We start from the raw sequence: 19,977 nt of genomic DNA, 5'->3' as shown, positions 1-19,977 counted from the left end.
TTTTTTTACGATCCCGAGATTTTCGGAGTTAGTCCCGGGATTTAGATGTTCGTTACTCGGGAGCGGAACATGAAATACCCGGCGCAAGTAATAATATATGATTTTCACCTCTCCGAAAGCTACCGCTCAATTTTAGTCCGATTTCGATAATTTCAACGTTTTGCTTTTATGGGGCAAGCACAATAACCGTACCGAGTTTTGTACAAATTGGTAGAACGGTTACGGAGATACATATATGTGTCATAAGTAGGCGGTGCCACAACATTTTATCATAAACGTATTCCTTGGTAAGGAATTTTTGCAAGCATCAATTTTGAATAAATTAGCTTTAATAGTACTAAAAAAAGACAAAAACCGAAAAATAATCAAAAGCTACCTTTATTTTAGAAATGTTTGTTTTACAAGTAAAATAAAAAGAGAAAAACTATGAACTAGTTTCATTAAATACATATATGAATAATTTAAACTTTGAATCTTTGACTATTTTCTCTTTTCTAGTTTTTGACTCACAAAACTTTAATCTCTATAATTATATGTAGTAACATTGACCCATAAGATGCATTTTGATTTTGTTTGGCAGCATTTGTATTCGATTTTCGCGAAGAAAAGTCTTGAATGTACTAAACGTTCGCTGACGTGAGTTGATACAAGTGGCCCTCAATTTGCCTGACTATTTCTGTGTAGCACCAACAGGGCAGGCGATAGGTCCCAAATTAATACCCAGCAATCTTTTTACATTACTCGCCTTTTTCAATCTGTCCTCCTCATTGCACTTCCACAGCAGTTTACAGTCAGAGATTACCCAAGGTACTTGGTGTGCTCTTTTGGTTTGAGTACGGTGCCATTCAGTATAGAGAGTTTTCCCGAAGGAATCTTGTACTTTCTTGTAAAAAGTAACATATCTGTTCTATCTGCATTAATCCCTAATCCTGTACGAGTAGTTCATTGGTATATAGTACTGAGGGCTCAATTCATTTATTATAAACAACTAGTTTGGGTGCCTTCCCTTCAAAATTTGTTTAGCAGTCACAGAGGGGTTAGAATGCCCCTTAGTTAGCCTGGCTTCACTCCATTCAGCTCTAATTCTCCCACAGTTTTCTTGTAAGCTACTCAGAATAGCTCATCTTGATACATTTTTAAAAGCTCCACACCTAGAGCATAAACCTTGTGTTCCAGCGTGGGCTCGAGATTTTTATGTCCGGAGCTCTGTCGATCATTATGCTACCTCTTATGTGTATATCTAGGATTTTCTCAAGCGTTTTCCGGAGGAATGGAGTTAAACTGATGGGTCTGTGCTCTTTTGAGTAAAGAGGCTTGGCTTTACTTGCCTTAGGTAAGAGAACACTATTCTCGAATCTCTCCAGTATAGCGGCACATAGTCCAACCTCAGACATCTCTTGTATATCGCCAAAAAGGTATAAGGCCAAACCTTTAGTTATTGAATCATGGTGCGAATGGACATAAAAGCTGTCTCAACTCGTTGTCATTCGGACCAATTTAGTATTTTCACAACAACATTGTTGATAATTTTAAAGCTAGATTTTAAGACGCACCCATAAAAAATTTAAATTTTGCAAGCAGTGCTAGGGCGATGAGACAATCGAATTGATCTGTGTCCAATGAAAATTCTGTTGTCAAACAACGACAGTTGATGTTAAGACCGTGACGGAACATTTCTGTTTTAATACATCTTTTTTAGCATAATCTATAGAAGGTTTAGATGTGGGGATAAGAAGTCAAAAAGTGAAGGAGTTTTCTTCTTTGATTGTATTATAGTAACTACCTGTGTTTGTATTTATGTACATAGATTTACAATTATTTTACAGCTCAAATTCCTCATAATTTGGTTTACTTTACCATCTTCCTTCTCTTTTTTATTCAATATCAATGAATTTAAATTTTAACGGTACATTTGGCATATTAATCAGCATTCCCTTAAATATGTTATCTGTCGGATAATTGAACTCTATGTGAAAATTTCTAACCAATCTCGCAATACCCAATTCCATTTCCAAATCGCCTAATCTGTGACCCACACAAGCTCTCGGTCCGACACTGAATGGCAAATAGATGAACGGATTACTTGGTTTAAGTGGTTGTGTATAATCGGCTGTGTCCTCATTTGACTGATCATCTGCTTTATTCATACGAAGCCAACGTTCCGGTATGTATTCTAAGGGGCGTGAAAAGTGTTCTTCACTATGCCATGCAGTTGATGAGATCATGGTTACTACAGTACCCTTTGGCACTCTAAATCCGCTCAAGAGGACATCATTATGTAGCACACGTATATTTCCAATAGCCAAAGGATAGATTCGCAATGCCTCCTTCAGGCAGGCGCGTAGATAGGGTATGTTGTCCAGCGCATCAATTGTGAAGTCGGCATCTTTTCGCGGTAGCACACGTAATACTTCCTGTCGTAGTTTTTCCTGCTTTTCAGGATTCTTGGCTAGACATACCAGCGCACCGACTGCCACTGAAGCTGTCTAGAAGAAAGTGAAAAGTTGTTATTTTCTCAACGTATTTAGCTTCTAGTGGAAAACTACCGTATCAACGCCTGCCATAAGTAGATCCATAGCCATGACTGTGGCTACCTTCTTGTCTATCTTCAGCAGTTTCTCCAACACACTTTGCTCTCGTTCTTTACGTTCGATGCCTTGCCGTTTTTTCGGCCTCCAGTTTTTCGATGACCTCCGTCGTATATTTCCATGTTATATTTTGTATATCATCCATGGCTCGCATGAGACGTCTAAATTTGGGTGTGCTCACAATGCGCCACAGTGATGGTTTGTACTCCAAATCGAAGGTGAGTGTGAAGAAGTCCGTCAGAGCTGAAAATAGTTTCAAAGCAATTTCAGAATTTGCGCTATTTTCTCGCAACAATCCAAGTTGCTTGTCCAATGCCACTACAGATACCGACTCCAGCGTCCAACGTTGTAGAGTTTCTTCGAAGTCGTCTGGCATTTCTAAGGTTTCGGGATTACGTACTAAGCGAATTCTGCAATGATTCAATTTAGATTAAATTTTACGTTGGTGTCCAGATTGCCAAATAAAGCTGGGAGTATGAATAGCATCCTTACCTCTCAACAAGTTCTTGGTTTACCTGCGCCATTTTGTTGAGATAATTTTTCATATGTTTCGATTGCATAAGCAGCGGGTTTACAATCGAACGAAACGAGCCCCACTGTTCACCTTGGCTATGGTGAAAAAAAACATTAAATTAATTAATTTAAGTATATCGTTACCTTAATACAGAAAGGCCATAGCTCATATAGCATATTGCCTTAAATCATGTCCGGACTTTTAATTCGATGAAATGAATCATAATAAATCAAAAAGAGAATTTTGGATTTTTACTTAGTTACGGCCTTTCGCATTTCAGCTACGATGTTCTATATTAAGGTAACGATATGTACGTTCATTAAACTATACGAGTATACGGTCATACATACGTCGCTATCGTTCCTTCGATGCCATTATAGAATTCAGCTCGCAGCACATTTCGATGATATCGCAATGTTGATGAGTTTGGTCTTATTGGCCATCTACCTTCATTGCGATAGATGCATTCAAAATCTTCTGGATTGTGTGTAACGACGGCATCAGGTCGACCCATCATTCCTGGTAATATATAAATATCGCCATGTTCCTTTTGCATTGACTTAACAATTTGGGCAGAGTCCAAATTGTAATATCGGCCACCAGGTAAAAATTTACGCAGAAAATTGAAAACGCCATCTTTAGGCAACTCGCAGTATGGCTGCGCTTGCTGCCATTCCACGGTCATATCCAGTTGTTGATCAACATTTGTGAACGAGCTGGTAGTACTGGTAGGACCGGCAGCGCTTGTGTGCTGTTTATTTATAAAATCACTGGTGTTATTATACTCATATGCATATCTACTAATATGTGTACAAACGTATGAACACTTATTTATATTTAACTTTTAGGTTCATTCACCCATTCAAATAGCGCTTACTGCAGTTTTATGTCGCCAGTTTTATTTACCTTCTTTATTATCGCCCAATATCTTGCAGTTTCAACATTTTTTGTGATGCTGCTTTTGCTGATCGCTTTTATGCTAAGTTTGTGAGAAAGCATTTTTGAAGAAAAGTTTGTGGAACTGCACCCGATAAGTGCTCCAGCTTAAATGAATGCATATCGCGGCACTCGGTGCGATAACATTGTTTGCAAAGCGTTAATCGTAATTTTTTTCTTGTTAAAAATCAACTTAACGCTCTTACTTGCAGTAAGGCAGAAATGTCGGCTACGTACACGAAGGTTCTCTGCATGCAATATCCACATCTATATATATTTCTGTTATTTTTGCTTTTGTTGGCGGCACTCAGGCAACACGCCGCCCATTCTACTGTTTCCACCCCCCTTTTAAACTGTTTTAATTCTACTTGCTTTCCGAATAAATCGAAGCAGATTGTTGGGTTAAAAGGAGCTCAGTTGTTCGTCTTTCAACATATCGTTTCCACAAATCGCGTACCTAATTCTTGCAAAGGCTCTGTAGGAGAGAAGAGTGTTCCGCCGTTTCATCCTCTTCAAGGCAGGAAGGACGATTGGGGTTGTTCTGTATGCCGATCACAGTTAGATGTTTGCACCACGTAAAGCCAGCCAGTTCCACAAGTTGCCTGCAGTCCAATATGTTCAATGAAAACAAATACCTAGCACAACCCGCAACGATGAGGGTAAACATGAGTTTCGCCAACCTGCATCCGCTCGAAGCCTCCGCCACCCAGTCTTTGCCGAGCGAGGTATTTACCCAGTTTCTGGCGGTGGCATCGACGGCCGAAGGTGGGAGTGCTATGGCTGGATACGAACCGAGGAATACCTGGTCTTAACCCTCTCAGGCCAAACGGTCAGATACCTCATTACCAGGTTATCCCGAGTGACTTGGCACCCAGAGTAAGGCAAGCTCGTTATGATTACCAACATAATTTTGCCGAGACTAGAATTACCGGAACAGTGTGGAGTAGTAGTTAGAGAGCTGACAATGACTTGAGTGCAGCTTGGATGCCACTATACGCACGTAAATTCCTGCAGCTCCAGCTATTTTCTACCACGTGACCGTGGCCTTGAGGATTGTAAATAGCTCGACTTGGAATATCGAGACATATTTCTCAAGTGAAAAGTGAAGTTCACCCACTTTTCCTTCCATATAGACACCAGATCCGTGCCCAATGTAGTACACTCGAGCCATCAGTAGTACACTCGATAGCTTGTGAGCCCGAGCTCAGTATTCGAATTAAGCCAGCATAACCAAACGTGTAGGATCTCCTTAGTAAAAGCAATGATGGCGTACTATTCTGGGGCATTGAAATTACACTTGTTTCTAGATCTCTGCCATCAGCAATCTCCGCCTCGCTCCATACAGTCCAGTATCAACATTCTCTTATTTTAAGCCAACAGGTGACCTTTAAGGCCTTGCCATCTATGAAGGTGCAAAGTAAATATCGATAACATTACGATAACTCGATAATCTTAGATTTCATTAACTTGGCAAATTTTTATAACTCAATAACTGTCGAAAAATTTCGATAACTGGGTTTCTGTATTTCGATGACTTGATAACTTTCGATAGCTAAATTTTTGATGACTGTAGATCTTCCGATTCTTATTGAAAAGTTTCAATTGAATTTCTTACCTTTTCAATTAACTCAATTCTTAAGTACAAGAATATGTATGTATTTTTCATTATTTTATTTTCGTCTTTATCTTTAGTTTTGCCTTAACTTTCTTACCTTTATCGTTTTTATACCCGAGCGCAATTATGCTATTAAAAATGGACGAAATCGGATTATAACCACGCCCTCTTCTCACATAACGGTATTTTTGAAAAATGCAAAAACTGCGATATTCCTGTAAATATTGGATTTAAATTGTTTAAAATCAGTATGTTAAGTAGAATTTTGATGCAAAATAATATAATGAAATTTTTGGAAAAAGCCGTGACCCGCCCACTTACGATGAAATACTGTGTCTTAGTAGCCCCTTCACCAATTCTTACTAAACTCGGTACGGGCCTTGTTTCTGATCCAGCTAAGAAATTTGTTGAAAATCTTTGAAATCAGGCAATCACTATGCCCACCTCTTCTATAACGGTAGTTTACAAAACGCGAAAAGTGCGAAAAATCAGTAACTACTGAAGCTAATTGACTCAAAATCGATTATTGCAATGACCACTGAGCAGAAATTTAGATTATATATTTTTGGATTTATGACTAAAAATGTTTATCTCGTTAACCGATATATTTCGACCAACATCGGTGCATTTAATAACCTTGTTACGAAAAAGCAATTCGTTGAAAGTTATTCAAATCGGACTAAAATTGCACCGGCTTCCAGTATAACGGTAATTTTCGGATATACGAAAACTCTCCAAACTTACTCCAAGTTAATACTTACAACAATAAATAAGACTGTTATAGACTTTTAGGTAGTTTAAAGAAAGTTGGAACGACCTGATACCTGCGCCGGGTATATAAAATTCAGTTTCGCCCGAACTTATACTTCTTCACTTATTTAAGTTAAAAAATTAGAAAAGTTCGTCATACTTTTCACTTTTTTGAAACGAGTTTGCTAAACACTTTTGAATATGCAGTTTTTTAGCCCATGCTATTTTTAGTATAATAATGTGCAAGTTTAAAGACTCCAAAGCCTAGACTGCTTAAGGTCTTTCCCCGTTTTAACATATCGTTACCTTAATATTGAGAGGCCCTATTTCACATCGTCGCTGAAATGCAAAAAAAGCTGTTATTTCATAAAAAAAATGTGCATATACATATATAAAAAAAGACTATCAGCAAACCAAAATTTTTGAAAAACGGCATACTCAGAAGTATTTTTTGAAATTCATATCCAAAACTTGAAAAATTTAATGAAAATTGGAGGAATTGTTGATTAAATAAAGTTGTTTTAGCTATAGCATGGACACTATTTTAATCAAAAATCAACGAAAAAGTTTTAATATGCAAAACTCAATATTAAAAAAATAACCATTTTGACATTTTTGCTCCCCACTGTAGGTTAAAAAAATAAAAAATAAAAAATAGCTGACGAACCCGATTTTTGTCTGCTGCTTTTCTTTCAAATTAATAAATTAATTTATTTATTTACTTGTTACTATTCAATATCAGTGAACTTAAATTTCAACGGAATGTTTGGCAAATTAACAAATAAACTCTTAAAAGCATTTGCCGTAGGGTAATTAAATTCAATTTTAAAATTTCTAACTATTCTAGCAATACCCAATTCCATTTCCAGTTCGCTTATTCTGCGTCCCAGACAAATTCTTGGACCGAAACCGAACGGCAAAAATATGAACGGATTGTTTGGTTTTAATGTTTGCACACACTCAGTTGCACTGTTCGCGCTATTCTCGTCCCCTCCTTTAGCCGATCGCAGCCAACGTTCTGGCAAAAATTCCAACGGATGGGGAAAATACTTTTCATTAGCCATTAGAGTAGTGGCAACCATATTCACCAAAGTACCTTTCGGCACTCTATAACCGCTCAAGACAAGATCGTTTTGTGTTACACGCACAATTCCGACAGATAATGGATATACACGCATTGATTCCTTAATGCAAGCGCGCATATAGGATACGTTGTTTAGTGCATCGGCAGTGAAATCACCGTCCTTTTGTGGCAGTATTTGCATAACTTCTTCACGCACTCTTTGCTGCTTCTGTGGGTCCTTAGCTAAGCAAAGTAATATGGCTGTAACTGCTGATGTAGTCTGTTAAAGTGTTACGAGAAGTGGTTTTGTTTTTAGTAGATACAAAAAAAAAACGCTTAGTCTGAACATAGTATTATATTTACGGTATTAACGCCACCAAGCAGTAAATCCGTGGCCATCACAGTCGCTACTTTTCGATCGATCTTTAGTAACTTCTCGAAAGCACTCTTTTCATGCTCTGGCCGCTCGAAACCTTGCTGCTTTTCGGCTTCCAGTTTTTCTATTGCTTTATCTATATATTTCAACGATATATTTTGTACATCGTCCATAGCCTGCATTACACGCTTGAATTTCGGTGTGCTCATTCGTCGCCACAGTGAAGGTTTCCACTCCAAATCATAGCCAAGTGTGAATATTGTATTTAAGGCAGATATCATTTTCATACCATCTGCGTGATTTTCATTATGTTCTCGAAGCAATCCAAGGTTATTGTCCAGAGCAACTAGCGATACAGATTCCAACAACCAACGCTGTATATAGTCCTCAAAGTTTGCTGGCACTTCCAGGGTATTGGGATCGCGTATCAGACGTATTCTGCAAAGATTAGAACTTACTACTGTTAAGCAGTGTGAACAGGACATGATTTACCTGTCAACGAATTCCTGGCTTACTTGTGCCATTCTGCTAAGATATAGGAGTATACTTTTTGATTGCATTAGCAGTGGATTTACTGCCGAGCGGAATGAGCTCCACTGTTCACCTTGTCTGCGGGAAAGAAAAGATACATAAGCTTTGCTATTGAGACTCAATTAAGACTACTAACGTAGTTAAAACGCCTTCGACACCCTGGTAAAAATCCGCATGCCGTTTTCTCCGATGATAGCGTAGGGTTGAAAATGGGCGTATGGGCCATATGCCTTCGTTGCGAAAGACAGATGCAAAATCATTTGGATTGTGTGTTACCAAGGTGGCAGGCCGACCCAACACTGCGGGTACTACGAAAATATCACCAAACTCCTTGCGCATTGCCATCTCCAATTGGTTGGAGTCTAAATTATAGTATCGACCGCCGGGCAAAAATTTACAGATCAGTTTGAAGGCATTGTCTGTAGGTAATTCATTGAAAGGGCGCGCCTGCTTCCAATCCAAAGATGCACCGGAATGCTGACACAAATTTGTAGATGAATTTTCAGAGGTGGTAGAGCCGATTTGCTGAAAAAAAAAATATATATAATTTTTAAAACATCGCTATTTACATGATATTCACTAGGGTGTTCGATTATTCGCTTTTTTCAAAGGCCTGTTTAAGAATAATTTGAAAAAAAAACGGTTCTACATTTTCAAATTGCAAAAAAAATCTGGATAAACCGGTTTTGTTTTAAGGGTCTTCACCTAAAGTGATAAAAGGATAATTTGCTTAAATTATAATTAATTATAAAAAAGTAGTAAATCCGCATGGCGTTAAAACGCCCGAATTCGAATTTTAAAAACTTTAAAAATATTTCTAATGTTTCTATTTTCATCGAATTTCAAATCACCTTATACCGATGAAAAAAGTTCTTATGTAATTAAAAAAATAAAACTTTAACATATATCTACAGGCTAAGGTCCCTAATTTTACCCCTAATGTGTTTAAATTCCTTTTCAAAAGTATGCTCAAACTAATATCTTCTTAAATCTCTTCGTCTGACATGGTTATACACATGTGTTTCAATAAACTAATGAACTAATTCGAATTTGATTGTTCGAAGAAATGGCAACCCTCCTAAATAAAGGTCCCTTTCCTAATAAATCCCTTTCAAACAAATTTCGATTTAAACCCATCTTTTAATAATTCATCCAACTTACTGAATAATTTGAATGCAACTTTTTAAACACGTGACCACTCTCTTCAAAAATTCAAAATGTTCAAATTCAAGATTTCTTAACATTTTTTCGTTTGACTACGGTATTTTTATATTGCATATGGTTTTGAATTAGTTAATTGAGTTAGACTTTTCAAACAGCTGGCAGCCCTCTAAAAAGTATTTTCAAGCTTAATCATTGTCAACCCACCTTCACCAGACACTGTGATACTTATTTGAATGAAACGATGAATACAGTGGAGTTTTAATTTTCAAACATGTGGCAACCCCGCTAAATACAGTTCAGAAATAAAAATTTTTCAAACCGCCCTTCGATTGATGCCCACATTTTAGTAATTCACTTAACTTATAAAATAATTTGAATTCAACTTTTAACAGGTGGCAACACTCTTCCAACACCTCAAAAATATTCTTAGCGTTCAAACTAAATATTTCTTAACATCCCTTCGTTTGATATCCATATTTTCATATTTCGTATAACTTGTTTATAAGTAAACTAAACTCGATATTTAAAGCAGGTGGCAACCCTCTTCAAAATATTTTAAACTTACTACTTTCTGAAACCCCTTTCGTTTGGCACCCATATGGTGATACATGTTTCCCTTACCTAATATGATTTTTAAACAGGTGACAACCCTCCTATATTTCAGCTAAGAAACAAAGCTTTTTAAACCCATTTCGTCTGATACCCACTTTGTAATCATTGACTTATTTTTTTATAGGTTAAATATAATTTTTTAAAAGGTGGCAACTTTTTTCAACAAAGTAAAACCTTATTGCACATCTACAGTGCAAGGCTTTTAGTTTGACGCCTCATTTTGGAAAATCGAACGAACGGTGCGGATTTTATAGCATTGATTCTTAAATAATAACTAAACTAAAACCAGTTTGCACATCCTCAGCCTAAACGCTTTAAGTTGGTATCTTATTTTTGAAAATCGGGCGAACGGTATAGATCTTTTAAGCGGAACAAAAAATCATTTCGCGTATTATATATATAGATACGGATTCTCTAAATACCTTAACTCCAGCGGGCATTGCAATGTAATGAACAATTTTTATGAATTTTCCATTTTTAAAACACCAATGGTAGCCAATAACAAATGATGATGTTTCTGATTGCACGTTTTGAATTTGATCGAAATCGGCTCATAAATACGACTTTTATAAATAACTCGATCCCAGCGCCATCTAGCGAGTTTCTGGTAGCCTTTAATAGCCTTTTAGAATTAGAATCATAAGGGTCTATATTACATTTTTTGAAAATATAAGTTATACCCATATACTATAGTTAAAAATAGTTGAGGGGTTCACAACGGTGTCGTAAGTGTCGTATTGTTGTATGTCGTAAACTTTAAAAGCTTAAATAAATGTCTAGAGAACCTGAAACCACAATCAACTATTTTTGAACACTGCGAAAATTCTCAATATGATTTTGATGGTACTTTGCGAACCCCCGTAATATATTTTTTAGGTGCTTAAAGTTTACGACATACAACTATACGACACTTACGACACCGTTGTGAATACCCCAAGTGTTTATTTGGTGGCAAAGAGTAAACATTCTTTGAATTAGTTAATTAACCTGCATTCATTTAGGCAAGAATCATTTCAAATGCATTTACCCAGAATTTACAATAAGTAAACAACTGTAACCTTTTATCTCAAAAATATGCAGATCTACTTAGATCCTTTTGATTCTAACCCCTTCATATGTATGCAGGATATATGTAATCTCTGAAAATTTGACTGAAATCTATTCAGTAGTTTTTGAGTTAAGCCCGAACAACGAAAGCGGCAATTATTTTATATATGAGTCCAGTTTTTACAAGTGGGCTACCCAAAGTTCACTTTTCGATTTTTATTTGTTTGCAAACAACTCGTAAAAAAAAAATTGGAGCAAAGTCTTTGGTGTTAATAATGCACACCATGTTAACTTTCAAAACCGGTTAATAAAATATATACATATAGGCTAAACATCGCTATCGATGTTTTCAACTCCCTGTTATATTATTTATAAAGTAGATAATGATGTTAACCTGCAGTTAATGTTAATCAGACAACGTTATCCAGAGATGGTGAGAACGGCGCTTAAAGTACATATTTTGCAAAGGTCGTATAAATTTAAACGTACAAAGGGCAACACTCGTAAACAAAAAAAAAAAAACCATTTCATTTGTGTCTCTCAGCTTTATTTTTCACCTTTGTTGACAACGATCGTTTTGGTATCACCTGAAAGCTCTTTGTGAGGCAGCGTTTACCGATCGCGACACATTTTATTTTTACATAAAACATTTTTTTATAATTTGAGTTTCGAGTACCTAACGCGCTCGTTGCTGCAATTCAACTGAATACTCGTTTTTTGCATACAATTTGATAAGACCTCATAAAAGCGTTTATATGTATGTACATATATGGGCATTTCCATGGGTTACGAACGTGACAGTGAAGAAAAGTCCAAAAGGAAAAGATTTTGGGAATATTTAGATAATTTTTTTCAGATTTTTAGACCTCACGTCAGTAGCTTTATATTAGGTTCTAAAGCTGCGATATTTCGGTAATTTGGGCTTGGTAAATATATTGCCACGTTAAAAAAATATAAGTTGTTTGTATAAGTGTCATAGGAAAATAAAAATTTGTGTAGTGAGATAGAACTTTTTATTAAAACTAGAAGTGATTTCAAATAACGTAACTTTAAGTCTGCAGTCGCTATTTAAAAAAAAATATATATGTATATACAATTTTATTCCTAGAAGCTATAAACTGGCACGTAAGGTGACAATTTCGTCCACAATAATGTATCCAGAAAGCGCACATATGAATTTCCTTAAATTTACATTGTACAGGGTTTTCCGTGTTCCCCTTTGTAAAGTAAAGTTAAAAAAATTTGAATGAATAACTAAAAATGCAAATTTCTATAAAATTTTTATTTAATAATTGAGTTTGAGGTATGCCGTGGTTGGAATTTCTCCAGATAAAAATTAAGCCGGCTACCTCGTCATCCTTAAAGCAGTTTGGTTCAATATTGCTGCCGTACTGTTTCATAAAAAGGTTAACTTAAAATACGTACCCATAAACATGCAAGATAAAGCCATATGTAAACTGAGTTAGATTAAAAGTCATTAAGATTCTGAAAATCTCAATATTTCTTTGTGATATTTTCAAATAAAAGTCGACTTTCATAAACACTTTACATTTCGGAGCAAAGTGAGCTTCTCGTGGAAATACCCATTTGCATTCAAATTAGGCTTGGGCAGTCTTTGAACTAGAGAGCGATAGAGTCATCTCTTTTAATTGAACTAGTTCATTTCTTCGTTCATTAAAGTGAACTAAACTTGTCTGTGACAACACTCCAATAAAAATGGAAATGTAATTTTACAACACATATGGGAACACGTTTTTCGTTGTAAGGGCATAAAGAAACAGCTAATGGGAATTCACGCTAAAAGACATAATGGGCTCGTTCACAAGGCGCAACAGCTCACCAACTGTTGCGATTGCACATTCTAAACGCGTTGCTGTGTACTTCTGATCAACTAAATAGTTGCGTGTTAAATGATCGTAATATTTTTCTGATCATTTGAGGCAACATGTTGATGTGTACCTTTGAGAGTTGAATTTGACAGCTAGTGTACCATGTCATGCAGAAGACGCATAACGATCACCGATTTTTTTTATCAACGATTGCTTTCAACTACTGCGCCTTCTGAATCTACCTAATATTTCATTTAATTTGCAATGCTAACACATTCAGACGATTCACGATTCAGTAAGTGAGACCTTAGCTTTGTTTCATAACAGATAATTATCATAAATTATCATTAATTTCCGCTGGAAAGCGTTTCTTCACCCATAAAACTAGCAGAAACTAGCAACTCCCCCTCGTTCTTACGCGTTTATTTTTTTAGCTCTCCTGCTAACTTCTGCTAGTAAAATTTAGTCAAATACACCGATCAACTATTTACTTGCTAGTTTCTTCTAGTTTTGCGCTTATTTGCTTTTGCTTTATTTCGCTCTCCGTGAGCGTAATTCATTCAATTTTCCCATCTACTTCTTCCTGATAATTATCGGCCGTGATAAAAACATTAGATGGTAAAATCATTCTCTCAATTCGTCGGTCATGATTTTTTTCTGGCGTTTGCAAACATTTTAAAATCATATAAAATTGAAAATAAAAATATGAAATTGTTCACAACTCTTGTTTTTTGAGATTAAAAATGAGCATGTGTGTGCAAACTTGATTTTGAATTTTAAAATTATATTGCTGCCAAACGTCAGACTGCCTCTCAATGATTTTACCCATGGTACAATAATTATTACCTTGTAATATTTTTATTATCATTATCTGCTAGAAAAGAAATTAAGCAAAACCCGTGTGCATTAAATACACTGCTTTGCTCCCGCTCTTCGTATATGTGAACCCACATATGCTTAGAGAGCGCTCGTTTAGAGCAATTTGTATTAAAAAGTAGGTAATTGAGTTGAGCTTTTAGGATTTATTGTTTAACAAAAGGCTTTCTCTTTCAGATGCCAAAGCTAATAGCAATTTACTCGCATTTCGAGGGCAAAATAGAAGAAAAGAAAATTAAATGCAGGCTCTGTCGAATTTCCATAAACATCCTTTCGTGATTTTGGAGAAAGATGACTGAATTGTGTGTGTTTATTGCAATCTTTTATATGTAAGAATGTGTTATAAAACATTTATTTTTGTTGCTCTGTAACTCAGCTCTTACTACCGAACTATAGTTCAATTAGGCTAAATATAGTTCAATAAGGTGAAAGAACTAAAGCTTAGATATGCATATGTACATATGTATGTGTGTATGTATGTATATGTACGTAAGCCCCGTAGGAAATATGAACTCGTAATCTTGCAGCAACTTACACTTCACCCGGCCGGAAGTCAATAACTTTAGTAAATTTGTGGTTTGTTTACAGATTTTTTATTAAAAAGCGAAGAGCGAATTACATTAATTCACCTCAGGGAATCGGATTTTTATAAAATATCTGTAATTTCTATTTCTAACTACTTATGACTACTTAGATATTATTCAGTGTTGAAAACAAAAGAAGATTTAGAGCTGATTGGTTCACCAATTTTTCATGGGTTTCCAAAGATGGCTCCTTTTGTGAGGCATGGAATAAAGCAGCAGTTAACTACAAAACTGCATACTCAGAAAAGTAATAAAAAAATGTGATTAAAAATTGAGTTTTGAACAGAGTTTAGAAATTATATTTTTATGTTTTTTTGTTATAATACAAACTAAATTTTTATAAAAGAAAAGCGGGAAAATTAAAATAAAAAATTTGGCCCATCGACACTGAGAAAAGTTCTCACTGCCAATACATATTGTTTGCCATTAAGCTTTAAGTTTCAAATAGTTTTTGTGACACATTAAAAAAAATTTTGGTACTCTTAGAAGCGTTTTGGTACGTTTTTTGTTAGGCATTAATCATGATGACAGTTTTGGTACTAAAAGCTGAAAGAAGACATGGATTATCGCCTAAGGTGCTTACCTATATTCCAAGTAGAACACTTATACATGTATACATACATGTATGTTAGAGAACATCAGCGTTTTTATAAAATTCCGACCAGAAAAAAAGACGTTTCTCTTTTTTATCACAAATAACAATATTCTGATATAGCGTTTATGAATTTCCAAAGAGTATATTTATGAACCACTCCAATGTACATATGTATATGTATACAAACCTGCTTATACATATATGTATGTATATTTGCAATTTTTTTTACATACATACATATTTCATTTAATTTTGTGAAAACAAAGCTTTTGGCGTATTTTGTGAATCTTTATTGCGTTTTGTTTTTTTAATAAATGATACGAAAAAAAACAACAAAAAATCAGTCTAATATTCTCTGCTTCTTTTTAATCAATGTCAGTTAATTTAAATTTTAAGGGTATATTTGGTATATTGATTAGCATACCCTTGAATGGCTTGTCGGTGGGATAATTAAATTCTATTTTGAAATTCCTAACTAATCTTGCCATTGCCAGCCCTACTTCCAAGTCAATTATTCTACGTCCTAGGCAAATGCGCGGCCCAAAACCGAATGGTAGATAAACAAACGGGTTGCTTGGCTTCAATGATCGCACACCCTCCTCGCTGATAGTTTCGTCCGTTCGCAACCAACGTTCCGGTAAATATTCCAAGGGGCGCAGAAAAAAACGTTCATCCGATTGTAGAGTTGATGAAATCATGCTCACCCAAGTGCCTTTAGGTACACGATAGCCGCTTAAAATGAGATCGTTTTGCGGTACACGCATATTCCCGACAGATACTGGGTAAATGCGCAGTGATTCTTTAATGCATGCACGCAGATACGGAATATTGTCCAATACATTTGGTGTGAAATCGCCAAGCTTTTCTGGCAGTACACTCCTTACCTCTGAGCGCAAGCGCTCTTGCTTTTCCGGGTGCTGAGCTAAACAAAGCAGAGCGCCGGCAACCAGTGTGGCTGTCTAATAGAAAGATTAATTAACTACAATTTAAATGTTTATGTACATAAACACATATATGTACATAAGTAGCATTCGAAAATATTTTTTACCGTATCAACGCCTGCCATCAGCATATCCATAGACATTACAGCAGCTACTTTAGCGTCTCTCTTTATTATCCTTTCCAAAATGCTTGTCTCCTCTTCTGGCCGTTGGACGCCTTCACGCTTTTCTGCTTCCAATCTATTAATGGCTTCTGTTACATGCTTCCACGTCACACTTCTAATATCATCCATAGCTCGCATAAGACGCCTTAATTTAGGTGTGGCTACCAGTCGCCACATTGTAGGCTTGTAATCCAGTTGGAAGCTGAGATCCACGAATTCATTTAAAGCATTGAATAGCCTCTGAGCATCGTCGGAGTTTTCGCTATCTTCTCGCAGCAATCCAAGTTGCAAATCCAATGCTACCACGGCAACAGATTCTAGCGCCCAAAGCTGTATATGCACTGCAAAGTCGCCAGGCATCTCCAAGGTTTCGGAATTGCGCATCAAGCGAATTCTTAGAATAGTAGCAAAATAATTTTAAGTACTAATTTAAAATGGACATGTATGATCGATTTTACCTATCTACAAATTCTTGATTCACTTGCGACATTTTGTTGAGATACATATTAATAGACTTTGATTGCAAAAGTATCGGATTCACGACCGTGCGAAATGAGTTCCATTGCTCGCCTTGCCTGCAAGTATCGAATATTCGCATGCATTTTATCAACAATAAAGCGATACGAATAAATATCTACGAGTACATTCATTCAAACTCACGACGCTATAGCACCTTCTACGCCATCAAAAATGTCCGCACGATACTTATTCCGATAATAGCGCATAGTTTGAGAGAAGGGTCTTATTGGCCAAATCCCTTCATTGCGAAAAACATTTTCAAAATCGTCCGGATTGTACGTCACTAAGATGCTGGGTTGACCCATAAGTGCCGGCATCATGAAAATAGGGCCAAAATCACTGCGCATTGCCGCTACAAGATCATTGGAATCCAATTTGAAATACTTGCCACCTGGTAAAAATTTACTTATCAGCTTAAGTGCGCCAATTTGTGGTATCTCACTAAATGGACGCGCTCTCTGCCACTCCAATGCGGTTCCTTCTTTAGCTGAGACTGGACATGAGGAATTGAGGGTCTCTGGGTCATGCTGAGACAACGGCTGCTGTTAAAGATTTTATTTATGTATAAAAATGTTTTCTTATGCGTATTCTTCTCTATGAAGTAAATATATGTAGAAATATCAGCCAACCAAGGCGTATTCATATAAGGTGGTGTTGCTAGAGCAGCTGCTTTAATTCGCCTCGGTACACATATCTCAAAACTTCCCATGAGTGAGTGCGAAAGTATTGGAATTTGCTCTCCCACTTCCTCCTTGAGCGAAGAATAATTGAAATTTGACATTTGTGTACCGGAAGCAAAAACAAAATACATGTAAGTTTTTATTTTTGTACTATCGCTACCACCTTATATGAATTCGCCTTGATCTCAACATTTTGAACAGTACAGACTTGGTATGTGCAAAAATTCCACAAACGATTCATACCGATTCCGAGCATTTTAATTTTAATTTATAGTATAATTTTTGGTATGCAGTTTTATAGATTATTTAAATCTAATATAATGGAGTGCAAGTTTGAAGTTCCTAAAAAATCGCGTTGATTTTTGACATATGTATATATATGTAATACTTCTATATTGGCAGTAAGCTAACTTCTGAATGTGTAACCATTCCGATATCAAAGCGAGACAGTCTAGTACCGTTCAGAAAAACCAACGGAATACTAGATTTTAATAAGCTATAAAACTGTATACCCAAAATTCTTTAAAAAAATTCTAATTAAAATACTTGGAATTGGGATGAAAAGTGCAATTTTTGAAATTTTTGTACAAAATTTGAAACTCGGACTTATATGGTTTTTGTTAGATAAGGAGCTGAACTTTTAAAAAAAATTTGCTATCTTTTGTCGCGGGTTGTATTTATGTGCATATATCAATTATAGTAATGCACAAATATGCATATGTATGTATCCCAAAATTACGACTGTACAACCGTCTGCCAAACATACTTAATCCACGTTTCGTATGCTAATTTCGCATTCACCTTTTTTGTGGCAAACAATCGCAATGTTGTTGACCTTAAGCTGTTTGCTATACCCATTCCTTTGCGAGTTGTTGCTGCACTTATTTTTCCCGAAAACATTTTCAAAATAAATTTATTTAAGTAAACTTTACACGATTACGGTCCCAGTTCAACTGAAAGAAAATTTCTGCATCATTTTGAAACAGCTTTTACTGACTTAATTACATGTGCATGGCGATATGAAGGTATCTGCAGTCTGCATCCGTAATCAAATTATGCATTTAAGTACATATGTAAGTAAACGGGTATTTATGTATATTATAAGTACATATATGGTTGATAACACAGGTTTAAATTTTTTTTTTCAGAAAAAGGCAGAATGGCAGTCGTATTTCCAGTGTATTTTTAGGTCAGTTTATTGACGAAAGAAGGAGCAAACTTAGTCATCTAAATATACATATGTAGGTAGAACTTTCAGAGAGGTGGGGTGCAATAACTTCTTCTTTTTATTTGGCGCTGTATCCGCCTATGCGATTTTGGCCGAGTTCAACAAAGCACTCCAGTCGTTTCTCTGCTGTGCCAACTGACACCAATTTGAAATGCCAAGTGTAGTCAAGGCCTTCGCCACTTGGTCTTTCCATCGCAGTGAGGGCCTAACTCTTCCTCTTCGTCTTGTTCTCGGGTGCATTAATACCATTCGATATAAAACCATAAAGCTTTAGTTGCGTTCCTCAACTTTTCTGGGTTAGAAGAACGGCCAGAGAACCGAGTACGAGAACGCTTTTTGGTTAATTCCTGTAAATTCTTGCAACTTCTTGCGAGTTAGGGAACGCAACTTTTATTTCCCATCGCGATTGGAAATAAAACCATAATTTCGATATGGCCTTAATTCCCACTGCAAATGGAATTAACGTCATTATGTTTTTATTACGCTGTTGAAAATTTCTGTATACAAAATCGCCAGGGTCTGGAGATTTGCCCGTTTATTAAAGATGAAAAACCAATTTATAAGAAAGAACAAATTTATTTCAATAACTGAGGACTCTAATTTATTCCAAGTCAATATCTACTTACAACATTCTCTTAACAATAAACAATTCTATTTTAGACCGAGTCAATATCAGTGAATTTAAATTTAAGTGGCATATTTTGTAAATTAATGGTCGTACTCTTGAATGCGTTTATTAGTTGGATAATGAAATTCTATGTTGAAATTCTAACGAAGCGTGCAATGCCCTTTAGTGCAATGTTGCTTTAGTTCCATTTCACTGATTATCTGGCCAACACAGAGCCTGGGACCAAAACCGAATGGAATATAGGTGACTGGATTGATATATTCGTCTGTGCCTAAGTTAATTTCTGAAGAGCATAGCCAACGTTCGGACAAGAACTCCTTTGGGCGCGAATAGCAACGTTCATCCGTGACTAAATTTTCAGCTGACCCCCGTATGCTTTGGCACTCGAAACCCACTCAGTATGAGATGCCTTGGTATGACACGTATATTACCGGTTCCCAGTGGGTAGAGACGCAATGACTCCTTGAGGCAAGCACGCAGATACGGAATGCTATTGAGTGGATCGGGAGCTAACTCTTTCATCTTTTTGCGGTAGCTTACGCATAACTTCCTCGCGTAGCTTCTGTTGTTTTTCAGGATTTTTCGCTAATCACAAATGAAGGCCAGTGATTACTCACCCCGCCATAAGCATATCCATTGCCATGACTATTTTCTGAGCGATTTTCAGCAATGTCTCTAATACACTTTGTTCGCCTTCAGGCCGTTAAATGTCTTCTCATCTCTCCCAATTTCAATCG

At 36.2% G+C, this 19,977-nt stretch overlaps 2 protein-coding genes and 2 pseudogenes across 3 annotated transcripts; all 4 read right to left on the bottom strand.

The window, feature by feature from the left end:
• Positions 1 to 1,794: 1,794 nt before the first annotated feature.
• On the bottom strand, positions 1,795 to 4,202 carry LOC118752627 (annotated as a pseudogene).
• A 2,891-nt stretch (positions 4,203 to 7,093) lies between these two features.
• LOC118752625 (probable cytochrome P450 12a5, mitochondrial) lies at positions 7,094 to 11,884 on the bottom strand. Its single transcript, XM_036487515.1, has 5 exons — positions 11,754 to 11,884; positions 8,510 to 8,898; positions 8,335 to 8,451; positions 7,830 to 8,280; positions 7,094 to 7,746 (listed from the first exon to the last, which is right to left on the bottom strand). Exons 1-5 carry the CDS (start codon positions 11,844 to 11,846, stop codon positions 7,132 to 7,134), a joined length of 1,665 nt encoding a protein of 554 aa, XP_036343408.1. The 5' UTR covers positions 11,847 to 11,884; the 3' UTR covers positions 7,094 to 7,131.
• Positions 11,885 to 15,273: 3,389 nt separating this feature from the next.
• Positions 15,274 to 18,383, bottom strand: LOC118752624 (probable cytochrome P450 12a5, mitochondrial). Of its 2 annotated transcripts, none has more exons than XM_036487513.1 (5): positions 18,186 to 18,383; positions 16,846 to 17,246; positions 16,644 to 16,760; positions 16,129 to 16,579; positions 15,274 to 16,039 (listed from the first exon to the last, which is right to left on the bottom strand). In XM_036487513.1, exons 1-5 carry the CDS (start codon positions 18,282 to 18,284, stop codon positions 15,446 to 15,448), a joined length of 1,662 nt encoding a protein of 553 aa, XP_036343406.1. In that variant the 5' UTR covers positions 18,285 to 18,383; the 3' UTR covers positions 15,274 to 15,445. The 2 variants fall into 2 exon arrangements, with proteins under 2 accessions (XP_036343406.1, XP_036343407.1); XM_036487514.1 differs by having other exon boundaries at positions 16,846 to 17,243; positions 18,186 to 18,382.
• Positions 18,384 to 19,380: 997 nt separating this feature from the next.
• LOC118752626 lies at positions 19,381 to 19,762 on the bottom strand (annotated as a pseudogene).
• Between the last annotated feature and the right edge of the window lie 215 nt (positions 19,763 to 19,977).

This window comes from Rhagoletis pomonella, unplaced genomic scaffold, assembly GCF_013731165.1.
Source record: "Rhagoletis pomonella isolate Grant_MI unplaced genomic scaffold, Rhpom_1.0 Rhpom_scaffold_01695, whole genome shotgun sequence".
In the NCBI taxonomy this organism is placed as follows: Eukaryota; Metazoa; Arthropoda; class Insecta; order Diptera; family Tephritidae; genus Rhagoletis; species Rhagoletis pomonella.
The sequence above is the reverse complement of the archived record's forward strand: the minus strand, read 5'-3'. Positions and strand labels throughout refer to the sequence as shown.